At 41.8% G+C, this 22,409-nt stretch overlaps 1 protein-coding gene and 1 long non-coding RNA gene across 2 annotated transcripts in view; one reads left to right on the forward strand and one right to left on the reverse strand.

Moving 5' to 3' along the window:
- Nucleotides 1-1,483: 1,483 nt before the first annotated feature.
- On the forward strand, nt 1,484-15,107 carry LOC118790567. Its single transcript, XR_005005501.1, has 3 exons — nt 1,484-1,515; nt 14,280-14,589; nt 14,683-15,107. It is a non-coding gene; the product is annotated as an uncharacterized LOC118790567 (long non-coding RNA).
- Nucleotides 6,814-22,409, reverse strand: part of plcb3 (phospholipase C, beta 3 (phosphatidylinositol-specific)) — a 65,155-nt gene continuing 49,559 nt past the window's right edge. Inside the window, exons 31-34 of the mRNA XM_036547514.1 lie at nt 21,705-21,794; nt 21,184-21,241; nt 10,687-10,773; nt 6,814-10,357 (exon numbers count right to left, since the gene is read on the reverse strand). Coding sequence (XP_036403407.1) covers nt 10,055-10,357; nt 10,687-10,773; nt 21,184-21,241; nt 21,705-21,794 — 538 coding nt within the window. The 3' untranslated portion in view covers nt 6,814-10,054. The remainder of the gene's footprint in view (nt 10,358-10,686; nt 10,774-21,183; nt 21,242-21,704; nt 21,795-22,409) is intronic.

Consider the following 22,409-nt stretch of genomic DNA (forward strand, 5'->3'; position numbering starts at 1 on the left):
TGCTCTGGACCCTGGTTCCTACTTTTCAAATGTAAGAATGGGTTGTTAGAACACACCAGCCCTGTGAACCATGGTTTCACTTTAGCCTTCTCTCTCATTACCTCCATCTCTCAGCAGGGTGGGGTCTCTGACTAGCGCTGGGCGGGCCAAGTTGAGCATGTGATCACAGTAGCAGGGGTGTGAGGGAGCCGTCTGATCCTGCACCTCTCCACTACAAATCATTCATCTCTTGAACTTGAACTGTACTGTGATACTTATAATAGCCTCAGTGTTGCTGTCACTTGCCTTTGCCATTTCTTTTCTTAATTAATGTGAATCAGCTTAGCCTAATCATCCCAATCATCAGCTCAATCTAGAGCAATCTATTGTATTTGATGGTGGAGGTTCCTGCAGGAAGGTAGTGGTAGACACCATTTTCTACATATACATATCTCTCTCTGATAGTCCTCTGAGAACTGAGCAATTCCTGCCAGAGGCCAAATGCTGTTTTGTTCATGGAAGTCTCCACCTCATTGCTGGCCAGGGCCTGCATGCATTTACATAGACTCATTTGGCAGATGCTCTCATCCAGACCAACTTCTGAGGTATTGCACCCTAGCATCACATTAAAGCCACAGGAATAGCATGCTGTATCTTCAGTGACACTTGATCAACACAAGTTTACATGGGATTAAGGAGCCATTCACAGTACATATTGCTTGGTTTACACAGGATTGGAAAACTAAAATGATCTAACTTATTGCAAAGTAATCCCACTTTAAATGAGTGCTTTACCGAAGTTATCACCACAGCCCAGCACCTGGCACTACCTTGAGTCACATGGTCTTGCTGCAATACAGGCCCGGCTCCATGGAGGGGGCATAAGGGGCGTCGCCCCCTCAGATGGACTACCCTGCCCCCTCAGTGAAGATTAAGGCCTAATTTGAATTTTTTGTTTTTTATTTATTTTAATTTAAAAATACTAATACATAATTCAGCCCACCATAATTAGCTAAAACCAAAGTCACGTTCTAGCCTACATTTTCAAATCCACACAAATCCACTTGATTGGTTGTCTGGGTGAGTACGAGCTAACTAACGTGTAGCGTAAGCTTGTTGTGTTGCGTTGTGTGTGGACTCCGAGTGGGCAACTTTCCCACAGTATTTCAAGAAGGCAGCTAGCTTAGTTTATCTAGCTTTTAATAAACAAAATGGACATCCAAAAATGGATTTAGGACCCTGGGACTAGCGTATCAACCAGCACTGACCAACCAGCCGCTCAAGACAACACAGGCAAGCCAGAAAAAACTATTTTGGGAGAGCAGTCGCTCACTGACAGTCCTGCTCAGCCTGCTACTTTCAGCCAGGGGACTTTGGCTTCAACCAGTGGCGTCGTTAGGTCTGATCATTCGGGGCTATAGCCCCAAATATTTTAAGCCTAGCCCCAAATATTTTTGCCCTGAAAAAGGAGGTGTTTATAGCAAAACAACAGACAGACTGTGTAACAGAGCGGAACTTGACTTGCAGCGTCCGAAGGTATGATAATATTTATTTATTGTAAAGGTAGCTATAACCTCCCCAACCTACCAATGCCGATCTTCCTTCCAAAAAAAAAGACAGTCCCCAGGCAAACTTGACTTTGCCCCTGATTTTTTCAATAGCTAGAATCGCCCCCTGGCTTCAACTGTACTGAAATAAGGTAGGATTGAATACTCTTTTCATGTTTTGGAGTGCTAGGTTGGTCGAGGGATACTTATATTTGTTGGGTAGGCCTATTGTGTTAGCCTATTGATTATGTCACTAATAGTTTTGTTAGTTTTATAATAGCCAGCCTACAGGACAATATGTGCCTACTACGTTGCACTGCCTGTGTTTGATTCTGTTCTTCAGTAGAAACTGATTCTCAATTTCCAGTTGCATGTGTTTATTAGCAGAGGCTTCTCCAGAGCATTGTATGGGTGACTTGACGTGGTGGTTGTTGCTTTAAGCGCTCACTTGCTTTAAATCGGTAAACGTTGTTGGCTCTGTTGAAATCAAGCTCAGAGTCGCTATCATGCGATGGTGTGTGGATGGTACGTGTTTCTTAAGGTTTGTTGATCTGTGAGTGTGTGTGTGTGTGTGTGTGTGTGTGTGTGTGTGTGTGTGTGGTGTAATAATGCACTTGTTAAACGATGGCTGTGTGCAGCGTGCATAATTTTTTTGGGTTAAGTCACCGCCCCCTCACTGCATTTCAATTGCCCCCTGATTTGTTTTCCGCTGGCTGCGATATGGTTTGCGATGCTGCTCTCAGAGGATGACAGGCCCAAGGGAAGGCGTATTGCGTAAGGATGCAGCTGCGCAGGCTGAAATGTCTTTACCGTGTTAGCTATGTACGCTCTCTGAAAAGAGAGAGGAAGAAAAGACAAAAAGCAGTACAAATTTAGCGTGTGTTTTTTTTTTTATAAAATGTATTGATATACCGACATAGCATAATACATCCAGGTCAAGTGTGCAGCCAGTGTATTTTTAGGCCCTCCTGTTGCTAGGCGACTGCCTATGAGAGTCATTGTCTTTCTGTCGCTGCGTTGTCTGTTGTTATTATTTGTGGACAGGGAATTTTTTTTCTCAGTTATCCCCTTATAAGGTCTCTGCCTGTTGCTCTCCCTTGCTGACTGCGGTGGAGCTTAATGAATCAAAGTGCCATCCCAGTGGAAAACAATGCCGTTGATTGGATTTCTCAGCTGTATTTTTTAATGAGGAGGTCAATTGTTGACTTGTCCTACATTGGTGGCAGTACAGGAATGAGGTCATAACTCTTGAACCAATGAAAGCGATTAGCAGGAGGCACAGACATACTCTGTCCCTGCCTCTGAAGTGAATGTGTCCCTTAATCCAATCAGTAAGAGTGGTGTGTCTGGATATCACACAGTCTGTGTCTAACAGAAGGGGAACAAGAGGTCAGACACACACACAGACACACAAAGCTGACCCTGTGTGCAGTTATTACTAATCACTCTCTCATGCACACACACAAAGAGAGCTTACCCTGTCTCTGGTCTCTCATAATTTCTCTGTCACACATACACTCATGCCCAGTCCACACATTGGCTCTTATTCCCAGGTGCACTGGTTCTCAGTCATGCTCCTTATCATACTCCAGGGATGCCAGTTGCCAGTCCCTGCACAGAGAAGCTGGCAAGAAGGAATCAGGATATTCAAATGAAATTTAAATTGAATTGCTTTACTGCTTGCGAACCAGCTATGATTCTGGTACCGTCAGCCCATACCAAAGATGCAAGATCTCTACTTTGCATTGAAAGGTCTATCTTCCAACATTTCCAGCGCCTGGCAAATTCCTGGCAAATGTCATAGTTCTGTGTTGATAGAGTGTAATAGGTATTACTATGGAGAACAGTGTGCTTTTGTTCCTCGTGCTGGATGTGTCCACAGTGATGAACATGACAATGTGCTGCAATGCTCATGATGTAATTCAATATTTATCTGTCTTGGGATGAAACCATATCCTTCATTTTTTTCTTTTCTTTCTTTTGTCATTGGAAAAAAAAATGAAATTACGCCCTGTTGGACATGTGGAGGGCTTCACAGAAATGATAAAAACGAGCAAAGGAAACAGTGTTAGCTCCAAGAAAGGAAACGGCTTAATGTGCTTCGAGTAAATGTTTGAAAAAGTGACGGTTCTAATCATTTGCTTGCTCTATGCATGCGTGTTTCACTGCTGTTTAGACTGCTTGTGTATGTCACGAAAATGTAATGCTGAAATGCCCTGTAGATATTTTACCTGTGCTTAACTTCATTGTCTGTCTATTGCAGTATATCTATCCCCTCTTCTTTGATGTACTGTACAGTAACCAAGAACCTTAAGATGTCTGTTTTCCATTTTTATTTTGCTTTCATCCTTTTACTTCACCTTGTTCTAATTACTGACAATTTGCTCTCAGCTTGTATTCTGTTGGATTATGATTATTATTCTTTCTGATCAAACTCAGCTGTTAAGTTTTTTTTAAAGAATCACCAAGTGCTTTCTACCTGGATGGTCTCTCTTTTTATTAAACATATTCTTTTTTGTTTTGTTGTGAGACAAATTTCTATCTCTTAAGCATTTAAACTGGGGAGTTACTCTGTACCCAAAAAGAGATCATGATGCCCCCCAAATAAAGGCAGGGGCGTTTTCCCATCTTTCCATCTAAGTCGCCACTCAAATGTTAACGTGAGTGTGCGTGTGCATGTGCACATATAATGCGGTTGCATGTCTCACTTCCAGCTCATTCAAACTCTGCAATGTGATGTAGAAATGTTGTATACAAATATTTTTAAATTATGGGGGAAAAGAAATGAACATTTGTTTAAGAACAAGCATTTGTCATTATTTTATTTATAACTGCATTAAAACTGTAAAAGGTATTTAATGGCTTCCCTGATGCGTCATTCAGCTCAACACCAATCACCCTTCGATCTGCACTGTTTACAGCATCTTCTCTGTACCCCACTGTGTTTGCAGTAGAAGAACTGGTCTGACATAATAGCCCTTACTGTATATACCCGTTCTGTGGAGGCACATATTCATGTTAAGTGCTTGAGGCTCAGGGCCACAATGGTAGTACTCCATCTGGGACTCAAACCTGCAACCTTTTGATGCCAGGCCCAGCTCTGTCACGACCTCAGCAGCTGCACTAAACGGAAGGCTGACTTAGGGGGACATATATCTGGTGTAGGTGCATCCAGTCACTTTTCCTGAGTTTGTGGTGTCATAGATACATGTATATCCTATGGGTCAATGGTATTCATTCAAAAAAAAAAAAGATATAAAAAACCCAAACTGGTAACAGATGGCTTCTGCTTTCGCACTGAGAGCTGAAATGCAGAACAGCGTAACGCGCCACTGCTAGAGATGAGAGGAAGAGGACAGCAGAACAAAGAGAAAGAAAACAAGAGAAAAGAAAAACTCCCTGAACTGAGGGGATGGAGTGATCTGGGCATGAAGCAGGAATCACTTTTAACAAGAGAAATAAATCAGGGGGGTGGGGAAGAGTGCTCTTTCTGCAATAATGTCTTTATAAGGAATAGTACAAATGGGCTTATCCACAGACACAGAATGTTAAAGGATAGTTGATGGAGGGAATATTGATATTGTGTGTATTGCCCCCAGCATTGGTGTATGCAGCCAGCGAATAGTGCAGTGGTATGCTTATCGCCTGTGTGCTGGAATTCATCCCAGTGGGCAGCCCAGCTGTGTCATGGGCCGAGGAGCAGCTACAGGCCCCAGTGATCCCAGATCAATCTCATGGTCTTAACACAGCAACAGTGACACAAGTGGGAGTGCATGTGTGCATGTGTGCCTCTCTCTCACAAAATAGATGACCCCAAGGGAAACTCTTTAACTCTCTCCCTCCCAGAGAGGGTCCATTGGCACTCCCATCTCTGCCACCTTGCTCTCCTGTCCTTCCTGTCTCAGATTAAAGAACAGGACCAAAACCGTTGATGCCAACCTTTAACCCTCCTGGTATTACACAGTCCGGTTAAGGAGTGGGGGGGGGGGGGCTGTTCTCAGAAGTTTTGACACGAGACCACATTTTGGAAATACAGCAGATACAGGGGAGACAAGCTTAAAAAAAGCAAGTGTGGTTATTTTTGTGGAAGAATAATACGTGAGCGGTTTTCTTAAGTGTCACCATAGTTTTATTTTCCTCCTGAATGTGGGATAAATCTGCTCTCCCTTGGCTTGGCTCAGTTTAAGCAGCTTTCTCTGTCTCTAAGTCCTGGCAGTGCTCTGCTCTGCTTCCTCTATGGTGTCAGTGCTCCAGCTTACTGAATCCCACTCTCTGCGTTCCTCATACACCTTCATCTCTGTTGGGCTTATGTTATGCACCGCCACTTCCCCACAAGGAATGAGCCCATCTTGTGTTCCACCCGTTTGCTCCCCACATGGGCCTCGAAGGAGAGAAGGGACCACGCCCTCACTGCATCAGCTGCTCAGTTAGCGCGCTGGCCACAACCAGACTGGTGGCTGAAGTAAGGGCCTTTAGCACATGCAGAGGAAAGCAGCTCAACTGTTTCCATGGTGTCTCTGCATCACTGTTGGAGGGAGACATGATTGGAAGATGGCTAGGGTTTGAAATGTGGAGATCAGACTGGAGAGAACTTGAGTTCTCAACAATTGGACATTGACTGATTCTTAAAAAGTTTAAGACTGGGTCAGATAAACCTTCAAAACTTTACTGGAAATCAGCTTATACAAGTTTGACTACAGCAGCCTCGGTTAGATTGGGAAGCACCCCTGATCATGTGACTTAGGATGGCTTTGGCTCAGATGCAGAACTGCTTATTGCTCTGCTGTGCACCTAGCAGGGAAGATGAGCTCATTGCTGCCAGGGCTGTGACACCATAGATTCTACAGGATGGCCAGGGATGACCCCTGTGTTCCCTGTGTTTGAGCTTCTACTTGGTAACAGGAGTTTCCACAACTGTACAGACTGCAATGCCAGCTATGGGTATTCTGTCATAGACCACAACCCTCCAATAACTCATAACGAGGCAGCCAGCTGTTAAAGCTTCAACAAAGGCAGAGACTGAACTGATGGTCCACACATAGAACATCTGTGGTAACATGGCAACACTGAAAACCTGCACCTCTGCTCTGGAGCCAGTGGTTCATGACAGCAAAAATAACAGCAGAAAATGAAAATGCACATCGGCCATATTGTGTCTCATACTTAACACAGATGAACTGGTGGAGAAGTACTCAGTACCAAGTACAAATTATACCGTCATAGAGGACAAACAGCGCACCAATGACCAAGAGCCACACAGAGGTCATCCAAACAAGAGTTCTGCATTTATTGAATGTACAGTTATATTATTAATCAAGACAATAAAAATTACATCCTGAATAACACTTCCCTTTCACAAGACTACTGATTTCTACATACAGTGTTAACATACTAAGTTTCTATTTCAGATAGTCATATAGGAAATGAGACAGGGCAGGGAGCCAGTGGACAGAGATCACTTCTTGTACTTGTACCATGAGCTTGGTGCCTTGTAGCCTTCAGATTAAGTAACAGGTAGCAAAGCCCACAGACATGTAGACACATAACCCTGACAAAGGCTTTCCACAGACCTCTGAACTTCCTGGATGCGGCCGTTTGATTGGCACAGGTGTGGTCACACTCCCGCAGTGGTACAGGCCATAGAAAGATTCCTTCAGCCACGGTCCTGACTCGTGACCCCAAAACGGGAAGAGTTCCTGGGTTAGGGCGTGGATAAGGGCAAACTCACATTTTCGCTTCCTGCTGCTGCTGATGACAGGAACCTACTGGACCAGGCTGGGCCAGAGAGAGAGAGGAAGAGGCAAAGGAGATCAAAAGTGCAGTATCTTTGGAAAAAATTCTCTCTTAAAGGTATGATACACACAAACATACATATACATATCTGAAGGGGAGTATGCAAATACACAGATAGAGACATGCTCGTGCGTAACTGCAAATGTGGCACAATGCCGGGCCAACAAAAGACTCCTGAACAGCAGAAGGGTGTTCCTGATTCTCTGAGCCCAGGGTTGTCATGGAAACATGCAGCGACAGTCTCCACCATCTGACACACTTCTAGGAAATTCCATTCCACAAGCAACCTCAGTTAAGAAGCAAAGAACTACATAAAGAGTGGGGAAACCTCACTGTAGATGTGTATCCTAATCTCTGGCTTGTGTTAGCACAATTCAGTATGCTATCATCTCCAGAGCAGCATACAGGCTGTTCTGAAGGACATCTACTTCATCGATGTCAGACAGCACAGCAGCCTATGTTACATTGCATTCTATTCAGACAGAGTAAGCCTCTTATGAACACCACTGCGCTGCTTTAAAATTAGACTCTACTGGGAACATCTACACCAAATAAACATGGTTCAGATGAAACAGACCCACAGAAAGGTGGCTGACCAGCCCACACTAACCGCATTTCCACAGTCAGCTCAGATCCCTAGTCATCTGCTCATGTGCAGATGTGGAGCTGAAAAAAAAAATGACGTACTCTTTCATTTGAAGATTAAAAATAAAAAATAAAGTTAAAATGTTTAAATAAATGTTGAGATTTTTCCTCACATAGTAAAATGACAGATAGGCAGCAGGTGACAGTAGAAGAGGGCAGGGGCCTGGGGGCTCTTAGGGGATTGATGAACTTTAACCTCATATGTCTCTTTACAATGCCCCCCTCCCCCAACATGGCTAAAGCCCCCGTCTTCTCCACCATTAGTCAGTAGTAAAATTCATAAAAAACTAAAATAAAACAAACACATAAGACAAACAATATCTTCATTAAAAAATTAAATCTAGCCCACCCCCTCATTAGTGATCAAGACCAATGCACATCTTACATTTCCTGGGCTAAAAACATACAAAATTAAATCACAAGCTAGCCTCCAATTCTGCTAAATGAAACTTGATACCAAGCCCTGGCTACTGACCAATTTAAAAACACAGCCTTCACCTACCACCAGCCAAGCAGCCACTTCCTCTCTCTCTCACACACACATACACACAGACACACACGCACGCACGCACGCACGCACACACAGCCTGTGCCATGTTGGTAAAGGTAAAAACCATGCGCTGATCACCGCCAGATCAGTATGCCCCTCAGGCTGGACTGGGGCCATCTGTTACCTAAGGTCACACAGTGACCTGTCCCGTCATTCTCCAGCTTCCTGGCCTCGGATATATTATTACCACCACCATCATTTCTGTCACTGAAGTCAGTGGAGCTGTCACATGCTCGTTATCATTGTTATGGGAACTTATCCTTGGGCAGAAAGACCTCCCAGCACCACACCATTACGGAGAGCAGCCGAATTTGATTTTGTTCCCTTTTGCTCTTAAAGTAGTGCTCCTGCAGTGACTTTAATCCTTCCTCATCTCCTAACTCTTGGGCTCTAAAGGCACAAAGTAGGCCTACTCGTGGAGTAAAAACTAAAATAAAACCAGCCCTAGCAGGGTAAAACATTTGACACGGCAAAGCAGGACAACACTCTGTTGTATTCAGGAGGTTTAAGCAGCTGACCAGATGTCATCAAGGCAAAGTTTGTTAAGCGGATTTGATACATTTTTATATTTAATATAGAAAGGGTTCTGGGCCTCTGAATATTTTTATCTGTGAGTGTGGGCAGAGCCCACTCCTGGAAAGCCCCAATACTGCCAATCTGGCGTGGAGCCAGAGATTGTGCGACACACAGTCACCCAGCCAACTACGTAGTGAGAGTGTGGATTACGGTAAACCCTTTCAGACTGAAGGGGCTCACGCTGGCGGGAGAAATGCTTTTTGCTTTTTTGGAGGGCAGGGCTGTTCTAATATGATGCTGCTCTGCGGAGGTGAGGCTGTTTTTTTACATCATAAATCACACTAATACCTTTGCCCTCACACACACACCCACATGTATTCAGACACTCAGACAGACACACACACACACCATGTCTTACATGTTGTACCTAGGGACACTGCCTTGGCCTACTGCCAAATGATTGAATAGAGATTACTGATTATTTGATTATGATGAAACAAGGAAACATCATTTATATCAACAACACTAAGTGCCTGATTAAGCTGCTAAGTGATAAGCACTCGATTATCATGCTATGAGGGACATGCCATTATGTAAACAAGTCCATTCACTACTGTGGCTTCTCTGCACATCCCCACACTGACAGTCATATTCTTACCCCGGACAATGTCTCCACCTGGTGGAGCTATCAAATTACTACTACTAATTACTTACTGACACACAATGCAAAGAAAATCCCAATAAATAAATAAAATCAAATGGTGAAGTAAAACTTCCCCTTCATGTAGAACAGGCTAAAACTAGCTAAAACATCCCTCAGACCCAATAATAGGGAAATATCAAGCGGCTTTGGTAAAAATGAATAAAAACATGGTTCAGAAAATGAAAGTAATTCATAGCCCTGATAACCAGGATGAAGGATTTAAACCATAAAAATGATGAAAACCAAAATGACAAAGGAGATCTGGAAGTGAAATTAAAATCTTAGAAACATTATTTCTACAGATGATCCAGTGAGAGTGAGCTATGCTGATGCAAGCTCCGCCTCCGACATGACTGGCGTGCTGGAGGATGAGGAATCAGCCAGCGAGGCGATGCTATTGTCCAAGCTCCGTTCACCGTGCCAGCTGTGGCTGGGTGAGTGGAAAGGGGGCGTGCTGCTGTTGGAGGGTGGGCCAGAGCTGGGGCTGTCATTGTTGGACAGAGAGCTGAAGAGGGCATCATTTCGCAGACCCTTGCTCTCCAGCTCCCCCTGCAGGTACTGGCAGATCTCCTCTGGCAGCTTCTTCAGCTCCGCCTCAAAGTCTTTCTCCAGCCGGGACTGTAACTGAGGGTGAGAGAAAGACAGACAGACAGAGGGATAAAAGGAAAGAGGAGGAGGGAGAAATGGGGAGACAGAGTATTATTATTCATCACTTTGTAAACACAATAATCATAATGACTGCTTATTGTTTAACCTCTGTATATGCTCATTGAAAAAAAAAAAATCCATTTGGCCAGTATTCACAGGATGCATTACACACCACTGAAGTATATTAAACTGAACTGAGAGAGAGTGTGGTGGGGAAAAAGGGAATGGAGTGGGGGGGGGGGGGGGGGGAGAGTAGGTTTGGAGGAATACAGTGGAGTTGGAGGGGGGTTTGAGGGGGTACTGACCAGCTCCATCTCCTCATTGATGAGCTGCAGGACCTCCTTCTGCCGTTGCTTCAGGTTTTCCTGACGCCGCTTTTGTGCCTCATCCAGCTACACAGAGAGAGGAACGGATTTACACACACCCACACACACAGGTTTAGAGAGTAGGCTGTGTATCGAGATATGAAACTCACCCTGTGGGGTTTTGGCACAGAGGAAATGGCGGTGTAAAAGTTTGTGTCTCCCGACAGCTAGTTATAAATAACCCCAAAAACTATGAATATTGTTTTGTCAGAGGATTTGTTATTAATGATGGATGATGGGGCAGCTAGAAGCAGGAGAAATTTACCGGTAACTGAAAATGCAGAATTAACGTCTCGCCAAGTCAGCCGTAGTAGCTCTCCATTGTTCGTGCAAGATAGCGGAGCTAATAGACAAGGCGCTGATTTTGGGGTTGGCCAAAAATACTTTAACTCAGGGATTTCAGATGGGACAATAAATATCTTACAGACATCAAAGAGCAATTGCAACAAACAAAAGAATGGACGAAGCAGAGGAGCGGATTGAGGAGGCGGAGACCAGAGTTCAAAAATTAGAGTTGGTACTGAAGCAGCTGGTGAAGCGGCTGGCTAACGCGGAAGAAAAGCTAATTGACCAGGAAGGCAGGGGCTGCAGGGAGAATATCCAAATATACTGTGTTCCTGAGTGATCGGAAGGAAGCGGCATGATTGCCTTCCTGGAGAAGCTGTTGTGGGATGAACTCAATTTTTCAGTGGACACATCGAAAGGGCACACAGGGCGCTCATCCCGAAACCGACGGTTCCAGACGCTAAACCCAGTTCAATTGTTAAGTTTCTGAGCTGCCAAATGAAAGAGAAGGTGCTTCGCAAAGCATGGCAAAAGAATGAACTTTTTTACAACAGACGGATCTACATGGATCACAATTCCCCATCAACAGTGCATAAAAAACGCAGTGAGTACACCGAAGCAAAGAAAATGCTGACAGCGAACAAAATAAAATTCCAAACCCCATTCCCAGCGAGACTACGAGTTTTCTATGAAGACGGAACACAGCAGTGGAGGGTACCAAAGACATGGCAGAGAGGGGATACAAAGTAGGTGGTATCATCTCCTTCCACACTCGAGGATGAGATTGAGAAGATGTCAGGGCAGGGAAGCTGGGAAGCAGCATGAGAAAAGGAAGGGCAAGCCACCCAAACCTCAATACAAGACGATTCTGCAGAGCTTCGGAAGGGTCGATCCAGGGAGGGACTGAGTATAATGTTAATCAAAAATAGGTAACGTATGTGTATAAGAAGTCAGTAAGATTTCTGTTATGGTTTCATTTATAATTTACATTTATTCATTTGGCAGACGCTTTTATCCAAAGCGACTTACATAGGTTACAGTTCTTTACAATGTTATCCATTTATACAGCTGGATATTTACTGGATATTTACTGATATTTACTTTATTTACTCACTTAAATAAAGACAGAAGGTTACATTTCGAACAAAGTTTTTCTTTTCCATTGTAGTTTTATTTTCATTATTCTTCTTACTACCTGGAACAAACGGATGGATGCTGACTTAAGGGCTCTCCTTTCCGGCGTGGAGAGCGAGATCCCTAACGGGCTTTTCCCCCCTCTCTTTCTTTCTTTCTTTCCTTTCAAGCCCACCTAAGGTTAAGATGCAACGACCCTTAAGATTGGACATAAGACATTTTGTCAAGTTTGACGTTATTTGTTTTGATGTTAATTGTTTTCGTAAGTTATTATAGAAGAGTTTTCAAGGGAAGATGTTGACGAAAATTTTTGATATAGAACATGGAAGGGAGAATTTCACACTGTTATTGATAGATGACGACAGTTATGACAAGTAGAGACCTTAAAATAGTTTCATTCAATGTAAATGGGATATTTAACCCTATTAAAAGAAGTAAAATTTAAGATAAAATGAAAAAGGAGGGGGCACAAATAGCTTTTTTAAAAGAAACCCATTTGAGCCAATCTGAACATGATAAATGAAAGAAAATGGGTTTTTCAAGAACATGCTCCTCCTCATGTAAATTGGGCCGTAAGAGAGGAGTAGCCATATTAATATCTAATAAAGTACCATTTGAAAAGCTCTCAGAAATTAAAGATAAAGAGGGAAGGTATGTATTGGTATCGGGGAAAATAGAGAATATATTAATAACATTATTCAACATATATGTTTCACCGAGTAGTGAAATTGGGTTCTATCAAAAAAATGCATGATTTGAGTACTGAAGCACAAGGGATTTTGATATGTGGGGTGATTTAAATGTGCGCCTTAACCCCAAGCTTGATACAACTAAAAAGTCTGTGCATAGTGATAAGTAATTCCATAAGAAGATATTAGATTATTGTTTTATAATCCATATTATTAAGAAGATGGATGAAAGGGGTATAATAGATGTTTGGAGAAATAGATACCCTAGTGGACATGATTGTACTCACTATTCCTCTCCTCATTTAACCTATTCTAGGACTGACTACCACTGCATGAAAAGTGGGATTTTCGTCAGTAAGCAGCACTGTAAATTGCCGTGGAAGTTCAGGTTAATGACTGTACACAGGAATTTGTAGGCAGCACAGAAAACTGCCAATTGATGTGGTGTTTGAATTTCTGGCAATTTTACAAGCCTGCAAAGCTTGGCAGTTGACCCCCCATCCTCTAGGTCTAGGGGCGGCTTTCACATGTAAATGAAAATGCTGTGAGCTATACAATACAAATCAGGGTAGTGGGGGGGGGGGGGGGGGGTTACTCACCACTGGTCCAGAGGTGACCTTTTTTATAAAAGGTATGAACTCCATTTTAAGAAAATCTCTGGTATAAATAGATGAACAAATGAACGTTTCAAATGAACAAAATGATCAGATTATCCCGGATATAATTCAATAAATAATTTACACTTGGTGTTGCTTATTCATGGATCGGAGCCTGCATGTCCCAGAGGAAGTTGTGGCTATTCAGAAGGTTAATGTTTTGACAGAGATGACTAGATCTGCCCCCAGTAGCTGAATTTAATTCCAATAAGTAACCAGTATCATGTTCAATTTCTCACATTTATAACAAACCAAATTTCAGGAAAATTGGCTCAGACTTAAGCGAGTTACAGTCAATTTTGTAGAGAAGTCTGCATCTCTCAATACACATTGTATTTGTTTACTAGCGGATCTTGACCGCTCCAATATGGCTATCATGCAGACGCATAGCGGCGACATACAGCAGCGGCCAATGAGGTATCTACCTTTCTATATCTATGGGTGTAGCCATGCTGTCGATCCAACTCAAACCCACCAATAGCAACTCTTCTCATCCATCAGCGTAGATCCCGCCATTTTAATCAAGTTCAACTTGCTTTTTGACTCTTAAAACTTTTTGACCCAACCAAAGAGGACTGATTCGCAATGAAAACTTTTTGCGACGCAAAAAAGACAAACTTGATTTTTGATTGCAGTGCGAGACATTTGCTCTCAAAATTGTCTTTTATGCTTGTGTTGAAAAGACACAAAAATAACTTCAGCTGACTCAGTTTGCTGCCGATGTGAATAAGCAATTCATCTCAGTGAACACCATTATTGCTGCCCATAGAGGAGAGGATGGCTGCTTTGGAATCCAACTGCTGCCCAAGTGTGGAGGAGACTATGAGGGAAAGACGGGCGCACAATCCCAAAATTAAGGTAAGAATATATTCAGTGACTGCTAAGCTAAAAGTAACTAGCAGATCTGAATAGCGTGTAAACAACTGGGCGAGAAAGTCGCTAAAGCTATGAGGGCTTGAGCAGAGCCAGTGTTAAGTTTTGTTCACAAAAATGACTTTGTCTTGCTGTATTTTATAGGAAGTGGTGCGTCGTCTTCACAACTTGGAAGCAAATTGCAGGCACTACGAACCGGAGCAAGGGTGAGATTTAAAAAAAAAAAAAACAGGCTACATGCACTCTGTATAAAAGTAAATAAATATGTTCTTTGATGCATTTACATTTTGTTTTTACAGACTGAGCTCGCCTCACAACGGGACTGGAAGCTAAACGGAAGTACACGGCAACACATCACAGACGTTGGCACACTGGACCACATTCGGACGGAATGCTGACAAATACATACGACTCTGAGGCGGTAAAAAGACATTTCAAGGCGCATCTGATGCCCCAGGTTGTTCTAGTGGCTGGACACTTTGAAAGCTACTTTAGTTGCTTTCTGACAGTTGTGCATTTGCTATTTCCTATGTATCAATAAAGCTCTTACTTTTAATCAACATGTTCCTCGCAAATGTTTTTTTTTTTCTTCCCCAATAAATTCATTGATGTCTTTGATTATACTGTAGCCCAGAGGATAACAATAACATGAATATATACAACATATAGCATATATCACATGAATATATAGTCTTCAGCAACTGCAGTATTTTTGATACAGGCTTATTAATTATACACATAACATAAAATTAAATTACTATTATAATTATTTTTGTAAGGGAGGGGTTTACCCAAACCGGTATTATAATAGCCCAGGGTGACCAACAGCGACAGATCTACCAACCAATCACGAGTGATTTTTCTTTTTCAAAAATGGTGGTTTCATCCAACGCTGGAGTGAGGCAAGTTCTCTAGCCAGGCAGTTTCACAGCGATTCATATGCTAATTAGAGCCATTCGCACCTCCGCCACTGCCCTCCACACCACCCCCCCCCCCCCCCCCCCCCTCCCGCTGCCAGTGATTCGTTCTCGACAATTTATGACACAGGCGAACGCGAACTTCACAAGCAGTAAACAGCCGTTAACTGCCAGGAATTAGTCAGATTTTCGGGCGTTCACGGGGCTGAAAATCTGGTTTTTCATGCAGTGTACTGTTTCGTATTTTAAAGAGACATACATAGAATAAGGGATTGCAATATTGGCAGGATTGACCTTTCGGACCACGCACATATTTCACTGTCTATAAGGCTTAGTAATAACTGTAGAATGTGGAGGATAAACTCTAGTATACTGAATGACCCACAATTCAGGGAACAAATGAGACAAGAAATAAGATCATTTCTGGAGGTGAATGATAATGATGAAGTGGGGAAAGTAATAGTATGGGATACATTAAAGGCAGTTATGAGAGGCAAAATTATTGCATTGAGTTCCTTTAAGAAAAAAATTAAACAACAAAGATTATCAGATCTGAGTGAAAAATTAAAAGAGCTTGAGAGGAAACATAAAGACAAGACCCAAATATCATGCAGGAAATGAAGACAGTGAGAAGCGAAATAAATATTTTATACTCACAAGAAATTGAGAAAAAGATCATTTTTACTGAACAATACTATGAGGCTAAATCAGCAAAATTATTAGCGAGAAAATTACAAAAACAACAGGCAGATAATACAATATATAAAACTAGAAAAAAAGTGCATTTCCTGAAGAAAATGCAGTGTGTGCGCTAAGTGTGTGGCTAAGTGTTTGCTAGGGTGTTGCTAGGTGGTTGCTGGGCATTGCTGGGTGGTTGCCAAAGTTTTGCTAAGTGGTTGCTAGGCAGTTGCTAGGGTAAACAATATGGTTGCTAGGGATACACCCACCTTTGGTGAGTGTTGGGTCACATGACCCAAAGCAGCATATCAGGTCCCATGGCTATTGGTCAAATGGTGACCAAGTGGTAAGACTTTGACAAATGTACTGAAGTGAATGGGAGGATTGAAGGAAGAATAAATGATTAAAAGACGAATGTGGGGTCAGTATGGGTTTCAGTGAGTGTTGGGTGATTTGTCCTGAGGCAACATGTGAGGTATGGTGGCTATGGGGTGAAAAGTGACCAAGTGGGAAGGCCATGAAGTGTGAGGGGGGTGATTTTGAATCTATGGTCCTATGGGAGTCTATGGGAAATAAGGGATGAAAAAACATCAAAAACCGGAGAACAAGTGCGGGTACGGCTTAGCTGTATACAAGCAACCCGACTGGGGTCAGTCCGGACAGGTTACAGTTGGTGTGGGGTTGATATCTCGAAAACTGTGGGAGGAGAAGCAGTACAAAATTTGGTGGAATAAGAAGAAGAATAAAACTATCGAATAACGATAGTTTGCTTGCAATGCTTCGCATTGCAATCACACTAATAAAAGATCCAAATACTAATGGGGTAAAATATAAATGGGAAGAAATTCAGACCGCATTTAAAACATACTTTAAAATTTTATATACATAACCATATGCAGAAGATGAACAACAGGTGAAAGGCTTTCTCAAGACATTGCATTTGCCTACTCATACAGAGCAGCAAAATAGTATACTAAAGTCAGAAATAAATAACAAATAACAAATCAAATAACCTCTGAGGAATTGATGGCAGCGATTACAAGATTCACAGCAAATAAATCGCCTTGCACCGACAGGTTTAACTTGGAATGATGCAAAACTTTGCAGGTTAGAACCAACCCTTCTCTCTGCATGTAGCTCAGTATTAAGGGAAGGGAAAATTCCTCCATCTTGGAGAGAAGCCATACTCTCTGTTATTCCCAAAGAGGGAAAGAATAGATTGGAATGTGAATCGTACAGACCTCTCTCGGTTCTTAATGTAGATTACAAAGTGTATACAGCTATCCTGGCTAAAAGAAATGAGAAGATTATCCCTAAATTGATACATTACGACCAAACAGGCTTTATAAAAGACAGACAAACTCATGATAATATAAGGCGCACTTTGCATGTCATCACCCATATTCAGAATAACAACTTGAGGTCTGCGTTGGTCAGCTTGGATGCAGAGAAGGCTTTTGATTCGGTCAACTGGAATTATCTTTATGAAGTTTTAAACAGATTTGGATTCCATCAGGAGGTCATTAAGGGTATTCAAGCAATATATGAAAAAACAATTGCACAAATTAAAATTAATGGACAACTGTCAGACAACATTGCTTTAGAACGAGGGACAAGACAAGGGTGCCCCCTTTGTCCCCTTCTATTTGCCTTATATATATATAGAGCCATTGGCCCAGTGGATACGACAAAATGAGATGATAAAAGGCATTAATATTCAAGGGGAGGAACATAAGATTGCACTATACGCGCAAGGGTGTAGGTTTGATTTGGAAAGTGGTGGGGACATAAACTTGGCAGGGAGTCTGGGGGTCCTACCCCAGAAAGTTTAGGAATTTCTCATTGCATTTCCTGAAATTCTACACAATATACTATGACTATATAGTACTTTCTTGAACACAATAAAAGGTGAGAAATTATCAGTACATTCACAGCATTTTAACTTTTAAACAATTAAATTCATACTATAACTGGTGTTGATGCAAACATGCACATCACTTAGCTTTGATAAAGTTTGTGTCATGGCCATCTTATTATTTTTTCTACCAGATGGAAAAGCAACAGCACAATAAATGAAGTTTTACTTTATACAGCAGCTTTAAATGAACACATATTTTTGTCTACCTCAACATGGCCCCATCACTCTGTCTTCTTTCCCCTCCCATATTATTACATGCACCCACAAGTTCATGTGTATGACCCAAAAACAAGTCTTCGCCTCTCACTGATAGACACAAATTGTCTACATATTTCCTTGAGATCCAGGTTATCCATCATGGTCCTATGTACATGGCAGACTGCAGCATGGTTTAGATGCTCTTGATTGTAATGGTAACTACAGTAACCCTAGGCTGTAGCCACACAGATGGGATTTCAAACTGGAGAAGACAGAATAGCAAACTAGCAATCCTGGAAGAATTACTAATGCTCCTCTTGTTTGGCCAACAGGTATAATACCAACACAGGAAGAACAACAACAGTAAATGTTACCTAAGTCAAAAGTAATAGCACAAAATCACCCTACAGCACACCCTGTCACAACAACATTTAATTTGCTAGCTAACTACGTTATCTGTTAATGCTACCTAAGTATACTAGCTACTAGTATAACGTTAATATGCCTAACTATTTTTGTTTCTACAGTGCTAACGTTAGCAAGATTATTACAATTCCTGGTCTGTATGCCCAGGACAGCTGACTGTGTCTTTCATATCACTGAGCAATCAACGTTACGTGTTTAATTTGATACTGGTACCATAACGTTATGATCACCGAAGGCAAAGCACTTGCGACAGACAGCCTGGAATGTGTTCTAGAGAGCTTTCTCCTCTGACTAAGCGCAGAGCACATTGTGCTGTTTTCATCCAAAATGTACTCCAGCAATCACATCGCTGCATGTAAAGGAGCCTAGGAGACGAGAACAAAGCGAAGAAACACCAATAGAAACTCTGTTTCTCATCCAGTGGGAACATGAGGGAGTTAACCCTTTGCAGAGCCGATGGAAATTATATTTGATTTAAACGCATATGCAATTAATATCAAAATAGTGGTGGGGACAATTTTAGATAATCAGAAAAGTGGTAGGGACATATCCCCAACGTCCCTACCATAAATTACGCCCATGTATATGCTGATAACGTGTTGTTATATATAGAGGAACCCACTCACTCATTTTTAGAATGAATGAAATTCTTAGATGATCTGGCTCACTGTCAGGTTATAAACTGAACGTTAAGAAAACTCAAATTTTAACCTTTAATTATGAACCCCCAAACTATTTATAAAGAGAATACCAAAAATGGCTAAAATACCTCAAAGTATATTTGCCTAGGGACATCTCAAGGCTGTCAGAGATCAATTATGAACCCTTAATCACCAAAATTAAAGCAGACATATGTAGGTGGAATCTAATCCCTTTTTTGAACTTGTACTCTAGAATTGAAATGGTAAAAATGAATGTACTGCCAAGAATCCTTTTCTTATTCCAAGCCCTTCCTGTTGAAATTGCACCAAAACAGTTTTTGGAATGGGACAAAATGATTTCATGGTTTATATGGAGGGGAAGAAAACCAAGAATAAGATTCAAAACATTACAATTACCAAAGGAGAAAGGCGGAGTATCCTTACCAAATCTTAAAGACTATTATTATGCAGCCCAGATTAGGCCATTGATTAATTCTTGTGATCCAAGTTATCAAGCCAGGTGGAAAGATATAGAATTAACATTAACGACTGACCCCCCACTGCAAGCATTATTAGGTGATAAAGAGCTGGTAAAATTCATAGATAATATACAAAATCCTTTCAATTGAAGTTACGGAATAAGGTTAGAAAAGATTCTGAATTAATAAATACAGTGAAAGTACTTAGATGGTGTGCGTATGATTCAGAGTTTAAACCAAACAGGCTAGATAATAGATTTAAAACCTGGGTAACAAGAGGTCTGACAGCATTCTGTACAATTATGGATAATGATCAGTTGCAAAGTTTTCAGTTCTTAAAAGAAAACTACCAGTTGGAACCAAGTCTCAAACCAAGACTTTTATAGGTACCTCCAACTGCGCCATTTTTTTGAACACACTATTAAGGATGTAGACTCAGAAACTATTAACGATGCAGTGCTGAAAATATTTATTGGGGTCTATCGATCAGAACCTAGTAGGGGTATTGTATATACACCGTATGAGGGGATCATGGAAAAGGGACATTCTACAACATATATTAAAGACAGATGGGTGAAAGAGGGTGGATATTTCAAATGAAGAATGGTTTAAAATTTGTGAATTTCAGTGGAAAAGTACTAACTCATATGTATGGAAGGAGTTTTGCTGGAAGAATATTATCAGGTTCTTCATTACTCTGAGTCAAAGAGTACATCACAGTGGGGAAAATCCTAAATGTTGGAGTTTGTGTGGAACCCAAGAAGCTAACCACTGGCATATATTCTGGGGTTGTCCTAAAATAAGGCCCTTCTGGGCAGATATGCACAAGTCCCTTAAAGGTATATTCAGAGTTGATTTCCCACTTAAATTTGATGTACTATATTTTGGCAATTTAGATCCTGGCTTGGGAAAGGATGATAAGTATTTATTGGGAATTTTGTTATCTGCCAGTAAAAAAAGTTTGACAAGGAAATGGCTTCTCCCTAATCCTCCAATGAGGAATAACTGGATTGACATTGTGAATGAAATGTATTTAATGGAAGAACTAACATTCACACTTAAACTGCAAAAGGAAAAATTTTGTAAAGTACTGGTCAAAATGGGTTGAGTATGTAAAACCTTTAAGGTCTGACTTCATTGAGATACAGAATGATTGAAACTGTATATGACTTTCTCCCATGTTTTATTGTCTTTTATTTTCTATTTCTGTGCTTTAAAACACCAATGTAAATATCTCTCTTCCCTTGAGCGTACATAGTTCTAAATACCCTTAAAACAAAAGGGGAAGCAGACAGGACTGGATGGGCCATATGTTTCTGGTGAAAATGTAAAATAAAGAGAGGGTTTACTTTTTGTCTGGCTAAGTAGAGTTAAATAGGCCTTGAGTTTTGGAGGTGTAAGGTATCTATGGATGAGTGGGTAAATATACGTATTATACAAGTAGGACTACTCTGAATTATTACACTCTATTGCCATGTACTGATCAACTTCCCCCTGAAAAATAAAAAATAAAGATTTGTTTAAAAAAGAAAAAGAAACTCACCCTGCGGATGGAAGTAACGGACTCAGAGATGTGCTTCCTATTAATCTCATTCAGCTCCCTGAATGAAGAGAGAGGGAGAGAGGGGGATTTGTTTTACTTCTAACAGATGTCCAATGGATAAGAGTCAAAAAGAGAATTGATAAATGTAAATATAAACAAAAAATCTTTAAAAAAAAAAACAGACAAAACAAAAGCAGTCAGCACCTTTCACACTAGCATAATCCCATCTGAGAAACCCTAAACACTCCAGAACACCTCCAGTAAACCCACAGAGAGAGAGAGGGAGAGAACAAGGGAGAGGTGAAGACAGAGAGAGAGAGACAGAGAGAGACAGTGAGACAGAGGGAGAAAGTGCAAGAGAAAAGGCTAGACAGGGGAGAGAGGGGGTGGATGGGAGGATGCAGGGAACAAGAGCAGAAACCCTGAGCTAGTCTGCTGCTGTGCTGTGGTCTGGTGTGTTGTGCACTATAGCGCTGTGCAGTGGGCCTGGCCCAGGCTCTCAGCACCTCTCAGACACTCACACCTCGGCCTTCTCGCGGTCCTTGTTCTTGGCTTCAGTGATGCTGTTGTGCCTCTTTCTGTCCAGGATCTTCTGTAGCTCCTTCTTCTCTCTACAGAGAGAGAGACATCATCAGTATGGTGCTAGCTAACAACACTTCATTCAAAGGAATGCCCAATGCTTTTGAGCTGAACACACTCAAGACAGTGGAGATGATGGAAGACTTCAGGAGGAGTCCCCCACCCCTGCTCCCCCTTACCATATTAGGCAGTGCTGTGATGGCTGTGGAGACCTTCAGGAGCCTGGGAACTATAATCTCCAAAGACCTTAAGTGGGAGACCAACACCGTCTCCATTGCAAAATGGTTACAGGCTACAGCGCACCATCAGGACTCCAGAAAAGATCATAGGAGTTAACCTGCCAACACTCCAAAACCTTTTCACTACCAGACCTGGGAAATGAGCAGGGAACATCACTGCTGACCCCTCACATTCTAGCCACCACATATTCAAGATCCTTCCCTCTGGCAGGCACTTCAGATCACTACCCACCAAGACAAGCAGATATTGGAATAGTTTCTTCCTACATGCCATGACACTCTTGAACTGTTAAACCTGCCAGTGTATCTCTACTGTTGTGTGAACACAGTGCAATAGTTGTATAACTAATAGTTGTACATATCCATAGCCTGCACTCATGTACACTTCTGTCTCATGCTCATTGTATA

The sequence above is a fragment of the Megalops cyprinoides genome, chromosome 16 (genome assembly GCF_013368585.1).
Source record: "Megalops cyprinoides isolate fMegCyp1 chromosome 16, fMegCyp1.pri, whole genome shotgun sequence".
Taxonomy (NCBI): Eukaryota; Metazoa; Chordata; class Actinopteri; order Elopiformes; family Megalopidae; genus Megalops; species Megalops cyprinoides.